The 18,011-nt window shown below is 38.5% G+C and overlaps 1 protein-coding gene across 1 annotated transcript in view; it reads right to left on the bottom strand.

Annotated features, from left to right (window-relative positions):
- THADA (THADA armadillo repeat containing) overlaps nucleotides 1-17,551 on the bottom strand; it is a 282,735-nt gene extending 265,184 nt beyond the window's left edge. The window contains exons 1-11 of the mRNA XM_053924401.2: nucleotides 17,402-17,551; nucleotides 14,328-14,418; nucleotides 13,948-14,042; nucleotides 13,138-13,268; nucleotides 11,940-12,088; nucleotides 11,785-11,817; nucleotides 11,493-11,541; nucleotides 8,243-8,430; nucleotides 5,255-5,349; nucleotides 4,016-4,236; nucleotides 2,005-2,711 (exon numbers count right to left, since the gene is read on the bottom strand). Of these exons, the coding sequence (XP_053780376.1) occupies nucleotides 2,005-2,711; nucleotides 4,016-4,236; nucleotides 5,255-5,349; nucleotides 8,243-8,430; nucleotides 11,493-11,541; nucleotides 11,785-11,817; nucleotides 11,940-12,088; nucleotides 13,138-13,268; nucleotides 13,948-14,042; nucleotides 14,328-14,403 (1,744 nt within the window). The 5' untranslated portion in view covers nucleotides 14,404-14,418; nucleotides 17,402-17,551. The remainder of the gene's footprint in view (nucleotides 1-2,004; nucleotides 2,712-4,015; nucleotides 4,237-5,254; nucleotides 5,350-8,242; nucleotides 8,431-11,492; nucleotides 11,542-11,784; nucleotides 11,818-11,939; nucleotides 12,089-13,137; nucleotides 13,269-13,947; nucleotides 14,043-14,327; nucleotides 14,419-17,401) is intronic.
- Between the last annotated feature and the right edge of the window lie 460 nt (nucleotides 17,552-18,011).

An 18,011-nucleotide genomic window follows, 5' to 3' on the forward strand; every position in this document is an offset into this window, starting at 1 on the left:
TTAAAAAATCATAATTTTTTGCTAGTATTTTTACTTTTTCCTTGACTATTCGAGAACAAATTAGGAAGTGAATCAGCAAAGAATCAGGTGGAGAAATGTTTGAAACAATAACTAAACTTTCAGCCAAAAATAGGAAAAACACCTTAGTGTTTCATTTCTCTAAAAACTAACACTGAACCTCCCTGCATACTTCCTCCTAGTAAAGAAGATAAAAGGAGAATCACAAAGAAAATGAAGCTTTCACAGGCTAGGACATCAGCCATTACTAAGGGGACAAGGAGCTCTGGCTCACAGAATACCTTGACATAAAAACAAATCCTGCCCTGGCTGGTGTAGCTCAGTGGATTGAGTGCAAGCCTGAGAACCAAAGAGTCGCCAGTTCGATTCCCAGTCAGGGGACATGCCTGGGTTGCGGGCCAGGTCCCCAGGAGGGGGTACACAAAAGGCAACCACACACTGATGTTTCTCTCCCTCTCTCCTTCCCTCCTCTTCCCCTCTCTCTAAAACTAAATAAATAAAATCTTAAAAACAAACAAACAAATCCTGCCTTACTTCAGAACAGTTTCATGAATCCTGACCTTCAAATGGCTTCTCAAAAAGGCAGGGTTATTAAAAATTATAAACAATGATTTATTTTGTGTATAGGAATCAGACTTTTCAGCTATCTCTTAAGCTACTTTTTAAAATACTGAAAATTTTAAAATTATTTTGGTTGCAACTATTCTTAAGATGTGATGTAGGATACCATATTCCTGCTTTGTTAAACAGAATATAATAATGTTAAGATCTGCATGATGAGTCAGGATCATGATTTTCTATATTAATTACTAAACTTCGCTTTAATGCAGTGACTCCTTCGGGGTTACTGAGTTTCCATGGAAGGTTTACCCCTATTCTAAATTATCACAGACAGCTGTTTCTTGAGGTCGTGTCTCTAAACGTTCTGTCTCTTTCCCAGAGGCAAAAACTTGTCACTGACGATTTACCTGTTTAACCTTGCCAAAACAGCTTTTGATTACTGTTTTGATCACTTCAATAAGCAAATTATGTAAAACACACAAACTTTTACGCCAGTCTGACCACCAAATAACAAATGAGAACTTGGTAAAATAAATTAAAAGCCAATACAGTAGTCACCCCTTATCCACAGTTCATTTTCTACAGTTTAAGTTACCCATGGTCAACTGTGACCCAAAAATATTAAATGAAGAATTCCAGAAATAAACAAGTCACAAGTTTTAAATTGCACACTGTTCTGAGTAGCGTGATGATGTCTCCCATGGTCCCACTCTGTCCATCCGAGACCTCAATCATCCCTTTGTCCATCGTATCCACACTGTATATGCTACTGGCCCGTAACTTCGTGGCCAACTCACTCAGTTACGACTGTCACAGCATCCCAGTGCTGGTGCTCACGTAATCCTTATTTTACTTAATAATGGCCCCAAAGCAAAGAGTACTAATGCTGGCAACTCGGGTACACCAAAGGGAAGCTGTACAGTGTTTTCTTTAAGCAAAAAAGTGAAACTTCCCAACTTGATAAGAAAAAAATAATTGTATGCTGGGGTTGCTAAAATCTATAGTAAAAACGACTCTTCATCTGTGTAATTGACTAAATTAAACTTTATCATAAATACGTATGCAAGGAAAAAACGTAGTATATATAGGGTTTGGTACTATCCATAGTTTTAGGCATCCATACATTTAAAGACCAGGGGGTCTTTAAATGTACCCCCTGCACACAAGGAGGGACTACTATAATAAAACAAACATCATAATCCTAACTGGAATCAATCCTTAGCCTCAGAGATGACTTCAGCAAAAACACTCTATTTAGCTATGTGCAGTAACATTGGTTTCAGTGTGAAATCCCTATTGTTAATATCCTACTTTACTATTTGTAGAAGTGATGACATTTAAATTTGAATACAGTCAACATCTGCCTGATAACTACACTTAAAAATCCTAACTAGAAATTACTAAAACAAAAATTCACCTTCTTACCAGTTTTAGCATCAGCAGAAGTCTGAAGAATCTTTACCATGTAGCTTAAGCTTTCAGGGTTGCAATTCAATAATTTTGGCAAGTAATAATCAATCACATAAGATTTTTGATCCAGATTTCCTTCACACAGTATGTAAAGGAGAGGAGAAACCCAAGTCTCATGCCACTTATCAATCCAAGCACTGTCGACAGCCTGAGATTTCAAATGACTCTTATGATTTTTAAACATGGTTTCTAAGAGGTCACTTGCATAAGGTACGAGTGACTGGTCCCCCATCACCTCTAAGATTTGCGATGGAATAGTTTTAGCTAATGCCAAAATATGTTCAACTCCTACGCAATCTACTAAACAACCAAGGCACATGTACTTTCCCTTAATATGCCATTCCAATCGCAGAAGACTCTGAGTCAGTTCAAAAATGAAATGATCAGCAGCCAAATCTGACTTGTCCAACTCTGCCTCTTTGAGAGTGAGGTGGTGCATTTGGAGAATGTTTCTGAATATGATTTTGGTTTGGTGTCTCAAAGCATCCAACGGATGTTCCCAGTGGGTATAGACATATTCCAAAAGTCTCTTAGTTATGCTTGAATTCCCATTCAGGCTGTCCTTTAGGCTCGGGGAACTTGATTCAAGAACATATATGGCTGAGTTAGTCCACGATGCCAAAATTCTAGAGAGAAACATTTCCAGAGCTGATTCCTTGATCCTGAAGAAAAATGAGCCATGTTATTATAAAGTGACTAGTAAAAGAAATTTAATTTTATAAACATTTAAACTTTAAAAATACAAAACACAAAGAATGATCAGAACATTCAATCACTACTAAATTTACAACAACAAAAAATTAGAAACAAGGCCAAAACAGATCTTAGACTTTTATATAAAATCTATTCATCTTGTAAAAGATAGTCCAAAAAAAGACACAGGAAACCTTTGGGGGTGATAGAAATGTTCATTATTTTGATTGTGATGATTGTTTCACAGGTATTTTAAAATATACTGAGTGGCTAGGGTTGGGAAAAGTTAGTTCGAATAGGGTTTCTTTTGAGGGTAATGAAAATATATCTCAATCTGTTACAAAATAACACAATGAAGAATAAATTTTAAAATACACACAATTTTAAAATATGTACAATTTTAAAATTCATATAAACTTAAAAACATGTAAAGTTTATTTTAGAACATTGCAGTTTTCCCCCTTATCCACGTGTTCACAACTATCACAGTGGATCCATGGTCTGACACGTTAAGCACATGAACACTTTCAGGCATTATGGCAAAAACACCAAAAGGCACAAACTACAACCCAGTGAAGTCAAGAGACCTGGCTATAGTTCTGGCTCAGGTGCTTAGTAGCGATACACTCTTAGGTTAAAGCATTTACTCTCCTAAAGCATTCACTTGCAACAAATTAGACAAATTCAACAAATTAGATTTTCTATCCTGTTTATCAGACATGTGAAGGTCACAATGAATTACCTATAATGAAGTTGTTCATAAACTATAAAGCACTATATATATAGAATTTTTATAGTTTAAAAAAATGCTAGCATCAGAAACTGAATATTAAAATTAATTTTAGAAATGTTCACTACAGCCCTGACTAGTGCGGCTCAGTGGTTTGGGAGTCATCCTGCAAGCCAAAAGTTCACCGGTTCGATTCCCAGTAGGGCACAGGCCCAGGTTGCTGGCCAGGTCCCCAGTTAGGGTCATGCAGGAGGCAACTGATTGATGTTTCTCTCCCTCTCTCTCTCTAAAAATAAATAAATAAAATTTAAAAAAAAAATAAAGAAAGAAATATTCACTACAGGTTAACCTGCACCAATAATTTCTATATTTTCTGCCATCATCCTATTTTTTCTTGTTCTACTTTTACACCTACTTCATTTCCTTTTAATTTAGGATTATCCTGGCCACTTTTCACTGAATTACTAAGTATGCTGGCTCATTTGCCACCTTTTAAATGTCTGATAAGGAAAAAAAAATATGAGACAGTAGCATCAAACTCACTGTGAACTCAAGGTGAATAAAACTTGCACAGTATCCAAGAGCAGGGCCTCCCCGCTCGGGCCCATCCTCCCATTCTGCCAGTCCAACATAGTGAGTGTCCCCTGACACAGGAATAAGAGAGCTGACTCGGACACATCGGCACAGCAAAGGCTCCTGCAGGAGTTCAAAAACCACTCGGGGATGCTTGTGCAGTCCACTGAACGGAGAAGCAAGCTACTAATCTGAAAAAACACAACAGAGTAATACATATAAAGCCTCTAAAACTTTTCAGAGATCTTTCAAAGTATAAATCCAAAATTATTTTTTCACCAAAATATCCCAAGAAAAATAAATGAACCTAAAGGTAAAAAAGCCACAAGTGTTAAAACTATTGTAATAGGAAAAAAAAATCTAACTCCGTGAACCATTTTGCTGGCAAGAGCATAACACATTGCCACCTGCAGGTGGATAAACTTAATTAATGTTTTTAAGAAATGATTTAGAAAATTTTTAATTTTATCCAATAATTACTTTGTGTGATCTCAGAGAATGGTACATATCTATTTTGCATAAAGTCAGGCAAAGAGCTAAAATAAGTTTCTAGATAACACTAGAAGAAAACCGCTAGCCCTGGCTGGTTTGGCTCAGTGGATTGAGTACTAGCCTGTGAACCCAGGGGTTACTGGTTCAATTCCTGGTCAGAGCACATGCCTGGGTTGGGGGCAGGTCCCCAGTAGGGGGTGTAAGAGAGGTAACCACACATTGATGTTTCTCTCCCTCTCTTTCTCCCTCCCTTCCTCTCTCTAAAAATAAATAAATCAATAATTTTCAAATTAAAAAAAAGAAAAGAAGAAACTACTAGTAGAAATATAAGGATTGTGACCCAAATAATCAAATTATACTTCCCATATGATTGAAAAATTGACCAATTCACTGAAAAATTGATTCTAGCATGCTTCCTTTCTAAAACACAATATTTAAGTTATTCTTCATAGAAAACATTTATCAAAACAGCACTAGAGAAAACTAGAATATATATCAAAGAATGTTGATAATGATTATTTTTGTGAGATAGATTTACAGATAACTGTTGTATTCTATTTTACATAAATTTTTGGAATTGCCTTACATATAAGAGAAAAGGTCATCAGAAAAGATTCTGACTATGCAAAAAAATTTTAATTCACTTCTTTAAAAATATTTTTAAGACATGTGTCAAACTATCAATAAAGTACAATTCTAAACAGGAGATGCACTCACCAAATCAGGAATCTTTTCAGGTGGATGAAACATAGCCTTAATAAAAAGAATAACAGCTAATCCAGACGTACTCTGAATTGTCCGTAAGAGGTCATCTATTTAGCAAAGAAATAGACAGCATGTATTAAAAAATGACGGATAGTCTGGTACAGTGGAAAGAGCAGATGCTGCAGGGAAAGACAGTCCTGGGTGCAGTTTCTAGCTTGACTACTTGCTTGGGCAAGTTACTTTACCTCCCAAGCACTCAGCTTTCTCTTCTGTAAAATGGGAAAATATAACTCCTATCTGACACAGTTCTTGTAAGGTTTAAATGAATAATGAACATAAAGGCTTTCATGCTCAACACATAAATACTGAATAAATTCAATTCCTTCCCATCCCTGCTAACATCCACTCTTCCTTCCTCTCCACCTACAGCCTCCCAATACATCTAGCAGTAACATAGCCTGTACCCTCTCTCCACTAATGCCTCTGCATCCCAACCCCCCACATTACATTAATTTTTCTTAGTGATTTCAGGGCTGGTAGAAAGAGCCTGCATCAGTGCTAATTACAAACTCTGCTACAGTTGGCACTGTACCCAAACAATCTTGACTTACTATCTTCTTTTTGTTTTCTTTTAGTCTCTGGTTTGTCAGAAAGTATACTAAGTAACATGATGAATTATTTAGCCTGCTGAAAAAATTTAAAATACCTATTGTAAGCTACCTACTAATTATCCATTCTATCCTTTATCCATGTTAATAGAAATATAACTTTGATTGAGGCATCCGTGTGTCCAGCCAAAGGCAAGATAATTATTTCTGTAATTTTCAATGCAATTAAAGGTAGCAGTATGAGGGTTCAGGCCAAGAGGTACAAGCACAAATCTCCTGGGTACTTTTGATTTTCCTGGTAAAAAGTAACGAGGTCCTCCTTCCTGACTTAGAGACATGATGTCTGGAGCTACAGCAGTCATATGGCAACCATGAGGCAACAAAACATGTGGGTGAAAGCCAACATGGTTAAGATGGCAGAGCCAAAAGACAAAAATGTGTGGGTCCTAGTCTGCCTACTGTAGTTCCAGAACACCTTTTTCTGGACTTCTTGTTATGTGGGGAAGAAGGGAGGCACATTTGCTTAAGTCCCTGAGGTTCAGTTTCATGTTCCTTATAGCTAAATACTTACTGATATACAAAGCTTTAAAATCCTGGGGAAGATAACACTGATTCGGTGCCATCAACTTTCCAGAAAAGAGGCTGCCTGATATTAAAATCACGTCTTCTCTGCATTTCACCAATTAGTCATTTTTTTTAGAGTTAACAAATTTTTCTTTTAAAAGCAAATATCCTCAGAAAAGATGTCTGTGAATTAGGTTAGTAAGAGTAACTTTATTTTCCTTTTAATACCTATCTGAGATCCTACGTAAGAGGGAGGGAGGGAGGGAAGGAAGGAACAAAGGAACGAAGGGAAGGAGGAAGGCAGGCAGGTAGGCAGGCAGGCGAACTGGACAGTTTAGCTAGGACTTCCAGTCGTTACCAAGGTTAAAAACATGTAAAGAAATGAGATTACTATTCGTCTCCCATCAGCCTAGCAAAACCAGAGTCAGTTACTGTTCTTTACAAATAAGAGCTCTTGAACAGATCCCATTAGTGTTTTTTTAAAATTAAGATAATATTCATATATATATATATTAACTTATATATAAAATGGAAGGTAAAGGATAACAAAGTAATATAACTTTTTATGTGATACTAATGTGTTAAGTATCACTTTTTTGTTAATCTTATTGTTACATAAAACACAGATAACATAAAACAGAGATACAGAAAACCACCCAAAACAAATGTACAGCTTAGTGAATTATGAGAAGGCAAATACCTTTGTACCCACCATCCACAGCAAGAAGTGGAACCTGGCTACCCAGCCCCGAAGTCTCATCCATGTGCCTCATCCCAACCACAAGTGCCTTCCTCTCACCCAAGTAAGCATTATCCTTTCAGAGTGACGACATCCTTAGTTTTTTCAAAAACAGCTTTATTGATCAGGTGAGCAGTCCTGAACACTATGGTTTAGTCTGGTCCATTATTTAAAACTTTGATATGTGTCTAGTGACTTTTAATCTACTTGCGCCATCTCTGCCCCTTTCCTTTCGTTAACAACTTTTCTGTTGAAGAACTCTGGCCTTCAGACCTGTTAAATTTCCCACAATCTGGATATTGCCCTTGTTTATTCCTGGTGCAGTTCTACGTACTCCTCTGTCCTCTGTAATTCGTGTAAATCGGCAGACGACCTAGACACAGGGCCAGTGTCAAGTACAATCCCTTTGCGAAGACTATGGGCGGTGAAAGCAGAACTGTAAGGAGCACACGTTGTCTGGCTGGCTGTTTCTGTAACGCCAGCAGCCATCGATGCTGAATGCCCACATCGTTCCACTGGGGGTTACACAATGGTGATATTCTAAATCGACCATTTCGATGTAATTTATTAGTAGACATACTCTCATAAAAAGACACGTCTTCTCATTAACTATTTGTTTTCCCAGCGGTACAGTTCATGTGGACAGAAGCACCGCATGAGCTATGAAGAGCATAATGCCCCGCCCCGCAATGAACATAGTCATCTGAAGCTGCCACCTGCCACCTAGGAGAAACACACGGACGACACCAACCTTTCGCATCCCCCTTCCATATTCAGAAATTTCTTCTCAGGAATGTTCTTTTGCTACTTAAAGCCTGTAGCCTTTCAACACTAAGATTGTTAGGTTTTCTTCTTTGTATACGATACACACACACACACACACACTTAGAAAAATCCTTCATCCTTATCCCTTGCTGAACTTGTGTATTTAAAAGAAAAAGTATTAAAACCTTGTAATCCCAGGCCTTTCTCTGCTTTGAAGGGCAGAGAGAGGAAAGTTCTATATCTCTGTTAAGTATCATATATGTCATACCATTATTAGCAGAAACTGAGTGACAGTTACCATTATTTGTACGTTTTTATACTTACCATCATTTAAAAACTTGGTAAAAATACTCAGCAATTCACACATACTCTGCCATGTGGGAGAACTGGAGATCATCAGGTGAGTTCTCTGGAGGCCTTGGGTTTTCTGTACTAACATTACCGAAACCCTAATGCCTACCAACAAGTCACTCATCAACTGCGTTTGAACAATATGATTTCCAGCAAATTTTCTACAATGAAGAAAAGACATTATTACGACAAAAAGTCAAATAAAAATGTCACCATTTTTATCCCTCTTCAAAAATAATACATTCCTCAATCAAAGGGCCAAAAGCAATTTTAGATTATAGCACACATGTATGCCTTTCTCTTCTAGTCTCATAAACATTCCAATTATGTAGACATTTATTGGAAACTTTAAACACTCTTAACTTACCTCAACATATTCCTCTTTCTCAGCCAATAACTAGCCTCACTTCTCTTTCTTAAGTAAAAATAGCAAATGAAAATGAGTAACAGTTTATACATTTGAATGCTCCCTCAAACTTGATACACTTCCTTCGCATGGCTTCTAAGAGGCCAGACTCTCCCAGACTTTCTCCTGCTTCACCACCATTCTTCTCAGACACCTTGGCTAGGTCTTCCTGTCCCCTGAGCTATTTATGGTAGAGCTCTCCAAGACTCGGACCGCGGTCCTCCTCTCTTGTCCATCTAATTCACTTCCTTGACGCTGATCTCATCTAGCTCATGAGCTTGAAAATATAATCTATATGCTGACCATTCCCAAATTTTATCTCCAGCCCAGAACTCTCTTTCTAATTCCAGATTGTATATGAAGCTTCCTACTCAGTAACTTCACTTGGATGTCCAACAGGCACCTCAAACTATGTGAACTTATCTTCAACTCCAACCTATCCCACCTGCTGGGATCTCTATCCCACAAAAACTTTGTAATCATCCTTGACTTCTCTCTTCCTCATTCCATCCAGTTGAGTCTACTTTCCTTCAAAATACACCCAGAGTCAGAACCCTCCACAGCTACTCCTGGCCTGAGCCACTCTCACCTCTTCTTGGTTTACTACAATAGCCTCCAAACTGGCTTCTCAGCTTCTATCTGTGCTCCTCTCAGTCTATTCTCAACATAGCAGAACACAGAGTGATAACATGAAATCATAAATCAGGGAAAATAGTCTGGCGGTTCCTCAAAAAGTTAAACATAGAATTACTGTATGATCCAGCACTCTACTCCTAGGTATATGACCAAAAGAATTGAAAATAGGGATTCAAACGGATCCTTGTTTACCTACCAATGTTCATAGCAGCATTATTCACATTAGTCAAAGGTAGAAATAGCCCAAATGTCCATCAACAGATAAATGGATAAACAAATTGTGTTATATATTTACAATGGAATGTAATTCAGCCATAAAAAGGAATGAAATTCTGATATGTTACATGGATTAACCTTTAAAATACTATAATTGAATAAGCCAGACAAAAAGGGACAAATATTATATTCCACTTTTTTGAGGCATCTAGAATACGCAAATTCAAAGAGACAGAAAGAATGAATACAGGTTACCATGGGTTGTGAAAAGGGATAAAGACAGTGAATTTTCTTTTGGACACACTGAATTTGAGGCACATGTAAAATATCCAAGTTAAGATGTCTGGGAGACAACTGATGATATAAATCTATTACTCAGGGCAGAGAGCTAGGCTGGAGTGATGAATCTGTATATTCTGAGTACTGAGCTGATAGCTGACACCGAAGAAGTAGATGATATTAATTAGTTAGAAGAAGGAGAACAGAAAGGACAGAACCCACATTTAAGAGATTAAAAAGAGGACGAAGAGCCTAAAAGGTGACAGAGAAGGAGCTCCTTCCTGCTAAGGCAAAGGAGACCTTGAGTTAAAGAGGGTGATATCACTTCTACTCTTCCCCAGAACCTCCCTAAACCAACACGCAAGGGATTTAAAACATAAAAGGACATAAATACAAAAGAACAACAAATAGACAATGAGACAATAATAAAATTGTATAAGCTGCAAAGCAGATGGATAAGGGATAACTGACTTAGCAAAATCAAGAAAGGTGACTACTAAGCCAGAGAACAAACCCAGCAGCAACCTGATTTGCAGGCCCAAAGGGCTAAGAAATTGTGGGCACCAGGTACTCTTTGACAAGTAGGTAAGTGAATGTAGGGCTGAAAACGGGAAGACAGGCAACAAGTCAGTTGAAAAAGTAAAAAAATAACACTCTGGATCATACCCTCAAGCCAGCAAACAACTGGTCTACCTCTAGAGACAGTAAAACATCAGGTGCCTAGACGGGAGGACAGCACACACAGAAAAGGCAGCAATACCATATTGCACACAGTAGTATTAGGTAAAAATATGCAAAATGAATGCTAAATTCAACAGCTTTCAGACCCCAAAATCAGACTATTAAACCAATGATTTAGAAGACTCTTCCATGGTGAATCCACTACCCATGCAAAAAGACCTAAAGATATTAATATCAGGCAGGGGTTCCCCAAAGAAAGAGTCCAGCTAAACTAACCCACAATCAAATGTGAAAACAAGCCCCGGCCAGGTAGCTCAGTTGGTTAGACCATCATCCCAATACACCAAGGTTGTGGGTTCAATCCCCTATAGGGGTACATATAGGAATCAACAAGTGAATGCATAAATAAGTGGAACAACAAAAATTGATGTCTCTCTCAATCTCTCTAAAAATCAGTAAATAAAAATTAAATTCATTTAAAAAGCCCTGCAATCAACCACACCTACATGCACAGAGGTTCGAATCAACTCTCAGTGTCCCGTTCTTAAATGTAAGTACTCAGTCTAGGATCACCAGACTTCTAAGGAAAGCTTCTAGCACAAATATGGTAACCAACAGCAGCAAACAGAAAAAAAAAGCAACTTGGAAGAAATAGAGGCTATGTAAAAATTAAAAAAAAAAAAAAAAACTTAAACAAACTGTCATTATTCTCTTCAGAGAGGTAACAGAGAGTACTTCGTCCACAAAGTAAGAACAGGATGCTATGAAACAGGAACATTCAGGTAGATGAAAGAGTTCTTCCCGTTCTCATTTATTCTCATAATAATTTATGTGATTTAAAAAAATTAAATATCGAACCTCAAAAAAATGAATTTATATAATTAGGTCTAACATTAACGGAGAGGCATAGAAAGAAGCACATTGTAGAACTTTAAAAAATCCCTGTACAAAGACATGTGCAGTGACATGCATGCACAAGCATGCCAACACGTAAGTAACACTTGCCTGTTTTCTTCCGAGATTTCAGTTAAACTCTTCTGTAGAAAATGAAGCACTGAAACAAAAAGAATGACAAACCAGAACTTAAAAACTGTGAACTTTAACTTCAGCGCAAGAGAATATTTTAAATCACTGTTACCTAAAATGATATCATAGTAGAGAAGTAGAAATTTAAAAGGAACACGATGTACCTTAGTTATCTGCAGTACCCTACCTACTGCCAAGAAACTTAAAAGGACCAGTTCCAAAAGACTCACACAAGCAGTTACCTCTCAGAATAAAACAAAATAGGACTTACCATTTTCAAGAAGATTATTAACACCTGTTATACCTGTGGGAGAAAAAATTAAGAACACTGGTAAGAAGTTTCAGGACCAAAATTAGCACCATTTAGAAAAAATGATGTAATGACAGGTGTCAGCCAGAAAAAGTACTAGACAAGAGCTGGCTTACCCAAGTTAAAGTTCTCCATACATGAAGATATATTGTCAATTACTTTCCTATAAGAGTATAGATCAGTAGTGTTCAATTCTTCCTGAAGACGAGAAGTAAAGCTTTGTATGGCCTCCGTTAGAAAAAATTCATGTAGGCAATTTAGTGAGCTAGAAAAAAAAGCAGATATTAAAATTCCTGATAATTCTGTAGTACAAGGATATGTGAGGAGGGAGGGGACTCATTACAAATGAAGGAATATTGTACTGGACCTTCAAAATACTGCCAGAAAATAACTTAGATTATCCTCAACAGAAAAGCCAAAGTGATAAGACCAAAATACCACATTTTTCCTCCACCTAAAATCATCCAGTAATGTCCCTCCCAGTCAAAGTAACAGCCAAAGTGTGTGCACTGACTTACGAGACACTGTTGATCTGGCCCCACCATTACCTCTCATCTTGCTCTTTGTTCCTAACTCTAGCTACTTGGCCTGCCTTTGTTCCAACAACATGCCAACGCCTTTGCTCCTGCTGTTTCCTCCACCTGGAACACTTTTCCCTCAAATATACCCAATAATCATTCCCTCACCCCTCGGGGGTCAGTTTCAAATATCACCCTATCAATAACAATTGAACAAAGACATCTAATGTGACCATTATGTTTTAAACTGTAGCCCTTACCCCATCCTGGGGTCACCCTCTCCCCCTGCTTTATTTTTCTCTACAGCACTCATGCCATCTAATCCTATACATTTTGCTTCTTTATTTTGTGTTATTTTCTGTCTTCCTCTCAGAATGTAACCTCTATTCTAGATTGTTTGATTCACTGAATTCCCAGTACCTAAGAGAATATTTGACACATAGTAGGTAGTCAGTAAAAATTTATTGAGTGGATAAATTAATTTTACATCAATTAATCTAAATCAAAACCAGTAGGCATTTTTTAAAAATATGATTAAACTGTTCTAAAGATTTTCTAGAAGAAAAAGAAATCAAAAATGGAAATATTCTGAAAAAGAAAAGCCACAGAAGAGATGACTTGCTGTAACATATAATGAAACCACATTATCAAAATATAGTGAATAAAGGTGTGATATTGGTGTATAAACAAAGAGTCCCAAGTCTAAAACCAAACCGGGGAAAGAGTTTTTAATATTGGTTACTTTTAATCAAATTGAACATTTACAATGATCACTTCCCTTTCTTTTTCTCCTTACCTTGCCAAGACTTTCTTCAAGGGGTTCTTTAGACTCAAAGAAAGGTAAATGCCTGCTAAAATATCCAAGCAACTTCTAACAGTGGGGTCGCACAGGCCGTTTTTATCTGCCTCCTCCAGTAAAGGCACAATCTATAACCCAAGAAACTTAGTCATAGTAATTTCTTCTAACATCAAGCATAACAAAGTAACATGGATTCAAATACTTTTTAATTCTCCAGTATAATGTGAAATGTTTTCCACACTGTACTGTTAAGGATACTGATTTAAATACCTACTTCAGTATTTATTAACCTTTTTAACACATGTCCCCAACTTCCACTTTACCCTCCAAACCCACCTTCACTGAGAATTAAAGACCCGTCAATGGTTTAAGGTACAGGAATCCTGTAGCACTACTGAAAAACCAATAATGCATTTATTTAATTGCTTTCCAAAAAAATATTATGCAAGTTCAAATAGTAAATCCTAATACTGAAATACTAGTAAGGACAATCTTTACATTTTAAATTAACTCCTTAATGTGCTTGTTAAAAAGTTTTGAACGCTCAGATTAATAGAAATAATCTAAAAGGTAGGTGCGGTTATCTTATTATTGCAACTACAGCTCCAAATGTGGTAGAAGCCTGAATATGGCTTCTATTGCTACTTCAAATAAAAAGATATTATACCATAAACAGAAAGAAAAACCTATTCTTTAATGATACATTGATATTAAATAACCGGAGCCAAACATTATCAATTAATTTTTAAAGTTTGTAACAGCATAATACTCCTCAAGATGCATCCCTCGATATCAATTCAGCCTTACCTGTTTAACATAACGGATCTGTGACACCCCGTCGGTGAGTCGTACACAACGTAACAGCAAAGAAGCTAGATTTTTCCCTTCTGCATCAGCCAAAGCTACATAACACACACACACAAATTTTCTTCAGTGATTTAACAATATATGGATATGAGTTTGCCTTTGTTATGCATTCTATGAAATTTAAATATTATAAGCCTCCCAAAACAGGCTGAACTTAGTTTGAAGTAGAATTTCAAGAAAACCACTTTCCATCCAAACTGAATATAAAGAACACCGAAAAAAAAAATGGCAAAAGTTTGAACACTAGGTAATATGAAGTCCCAGAAATAAAAGTAATCTATTTGTAATCTAGAAAAGAAATAAAGTCAGAAATCACTTACATCTCAAAGTTTCAAGGTCCTGATGACAAATGGTTAATGCAGTCACTTGTATTTCTTTCTTCTTTTTCACAACCATTTTAAATTGTAGTCACTGCAAGAAAGAAGAGTTTAAGGCATCGTCCAATGTAGGGTTCCTGAGCCTCAGCACTACTGACATTTTGGACCAGGTATTTCTTTGCTGTTGGGTTGCTGTGCTGTACACGGTAGGATGATTAACACATCCCTGGCCTCTACCCACTAGATGCCAGTAGCATCTTCCTCCTACCAAGTTGTGACAACTAAAAAATACCTACAGACATTGCCTAATGTCCCCTGGGGAGCAAAGTTGCTATAGGTTGAGAACCACTGGTCTAAGGATTTCTGCTTTGAAAAACGTTTTAATCCCAAGAAGAGTTTATTATTGTCTAAACTCTAAAGTTACTTTTACCTACTATAAGCCAGTCTTTGTATTTTAAAATACAGCAAACCTTCATTTTAATAATAAAAAAAGAAACCAACATGGTTTTTCCAAAAATAAAGTGTATCTAACTAACCTCAGTAACTTCTTAGACTGACAGATCAGCAGGTGTCATAATACATTGCACCCTGATTTCTGCAAAGCAGTTGACAAACTTTTGCACACAACCCTTGTGGGTTTGCTTTTCGTTTAAAAACAGTTTGTTTTAGTTAAGAGGGTTCATAATGGACTGAACAAATGTACTCGAAAAATACACACTAACAGTACCAGGCCATCTGGAGGGAAGTCACTACAGGGAAATGCCACACAGGGCTCTTTTACTGGTGCAGTCAGCATTTTTAGCAGTGTACATCATGCAAACATTAGAGGATATAACACAGTGAAAATAGAAAAGAATTTTTATGATAATTTATAAAAGACATAGTGCTGGGGGGACATGTTGGATGATGGGATCAGGATTTAAAAAACAGTCCAATGACTAGAATAAACTTACCAAGATGAAATAGAAATAAATGTAAAGTGCTGCATTTAGATTAAGAAAACATAATATACAGGATGGGGGCAGGGCAAGGTGAAATGCAATTTAAAACAGCTCAACATGTGGTTTGAAACAGCTCAGGGTGAGCCAACAGCACAGCATGATTGCTAAAAAGCACATTGGAAGTCAAGTAGATTAAGGGAGTGCATGGTCCCTTGGTCATCCCACAGGTCAGGTGACACGTGGAGCATTAGGGGCAGCGATGATGGCCATATCTTAGGGATCCATAATAAATGAGAGAGCTTCTAAGGACCAACCAGATTTCTGAAGGGCCTAGAAAGCACCTCCTTCAGAAAACAGCTTAGTTAACCAAAGGTGGCCTAGAGAAAAGAGGTTAGGACAAATGCCTTAAATGGCTGCTGGAATGACTAGGAGAAAAGGGGAATGGATGTCTTTTGTCTTGTTACAAGATTAGGAAAAAGTACAAGCTTCAGGGAGGCAGATTCCAGCTCAATGCACAGGAAGAATTGCATGTTCCAACTCCAGAACGGGCTGCCTTTTAATCAGAGAACTCCTAACACCAGAAATATGCAACAAGAAGCTGAATGAACCCTTCTATTTGGACTCCTGCAACAGCCTCCTAACTGGTCTCTTCACGTCCACCCTTGCTTCTGAAGAGTCCATTCTCTTCCCAATCACCCAAACAATCTTTTAAAAACTCTAATGAAATCTAACTACTCTCTTGGGCTTCCCAAGGGCTTCCAATTACTCTTAGAATAAAATCCAAACTTGAGACTTCGGCCTTCAAGGCCCTAAATAATCTGGCCCTAGCTTTCCCTGCACTTGATCTCAAATTAATCTTCTCTTCACCATCTCAGGAGCTCAGCTCTCCCTGATGCTCTTATTCCCACCTAAGGGATTTTGCACATCCTGATAATGCTCATTCCATCAGATCCTTACAAGGTGACTCCTTTGGGTCTCTCCTAGGAAAACCCCTCCTGAAAGAGCCTTCTGTGACCACCCTATCTAAAATGCCACCATTCCTATACATACACACTGTTTCCATTACTTTTTCTTCATAGCACTCACTACTACCTGAAATTACACTGACTTATTTGTATATTGTCTGTGTTCCCCAGTAGTAAACGCCATGAAGGTAGCAACTTTGATCTAGTTTGTCCACTGTTTTAATTCTCAATTCCTAAAACAGTACCTGTACATATTAGGTACTTAGTAAATATTAGGTGAATAAACACATGAATGAATTAACAAACATTTGTCAGAGATGTTCTAGAAGAGATGTGTGCCTTTAATGGCAGAAGGGTGGCCTACCTAGTATCTAAAATTTATTCTATATATAAGTAACAAGCTAGTCCAGACACTGATGAACTATGGTCCATTTGCCAAATCAAATATCAATATAGTGATGGTATGTGAAAAACCACTTAGCAGACAATAGTAACAAAAATGGACACAGCTAGAAAGGCTTAGACAAGGGAAAGAATTTGAAAAGTGACATGATTAGATCTAGGGAAATAACTGGGGATCACTTCCTGGGGAAACTCCCGTTGTACAAAGTTTAGAAGAGGTAGAGACAGATAATTCCCTGGTGAATGGTGAGCAAGATTCCAGCAGGATTTAATCTTGGAAACTGCGAGACTACACACTCATAGAAGGCGCAGTGCTTATGCGTGCTCAGTGGTGTCTAAACGTTTGTCCTGATGAACCAGGTAGGCCCCCCCAGTAGGGGAAAACCCCATGTCCACTGTAGAGCACAGCTTAAGTGGCCAGAAGATGCTCAGGAAATTATATTCCTCCTGGATTGCCCTGGCTGCTTCCCTTTTCAACAGTACCTCACGCCATCTACACCTTTCTGACTGACTCCCACAAACACTCTCTAGGCCGTTTTAGAACCAAGGAATCCACGGTATGACAGGTGGAAAAAAAAAATCGGTTAAAATGCTGTCTCCAAGGAGACCTCACCGACCGAAATCTGTTTTACAACACCAAAATCTCGCGAGGCTACGGGACGGGAATTGGTGAGAACCACCCGGCAGCCCACAACGCAGTGGCCGAGGCCAGCGACGGGGAGTCACGCGCAACCACGGGGGTGGCAGATGGGACGCCTGAGAGCCAAACCTAGTGCCCGTGGGCGTCCGAGAAGAGTCGCAGCCGTCTAGATGAATCCCAGAAGCTAGTATAGTTCCACGGTGTCTCGGCGGCTCTCAACGTGGTCTTCTATCGACTACCGGGTCGCGGCGACGGTAGCGTAGCGAGAGGACCTGTAGGAGGAGTCATCGCGAGACTTGCGCTAATGCGCTCCTCCATTCAGGAGTGCCGAAGGGTCGTGATGTCATCGTAGAACGGGAGTGAGAGGGTGGGTTTTCCTAGACACCGACCTGAAAGCGTGCGCGGGGCCTATCGACCCTGCCGGTTGGGACCGTGCCGCCTCTGACGCCTTAGGGCAGCTTAAATTGTGGCCTCCGCACACCTGCGTGCGTGGGAAACACGTTTTCCTCCCCTCCGGCACTTCGCCCTTCTCCCATTCGGCTTGCCCAGCGCGGAGACGGGGAGAGGACTGCACCCAGGTCTCCGGAGCGAAGAGCCGAACAATATCAAAGCCTGCAGCAGAGGGTAGGAGGTGGGGCATCTTTGAACCGAAGCCACAGTAAGAATTTTGACAAAATCGAGAAGGATGAATGCTAACGTACGCCGAAGTGCATTGATTCATTCAGCAACGAGATAATGA

This window comes from Desmodus rotundus, chromosome 5, assembly GCF_022682495.2.
Source record: "Desmodus rotundus isolate HL8 chromosome 5, HLdesRot8A.1, whole genome shotgun sequence".
Classification (NCBI taxonomy): domain Eukaryota; kingdom Metazoa; phylum Chordata; class Mammalia; order Chiroptera; family Phyllostomidae; genus Desmodus; species Desmodus rotundus.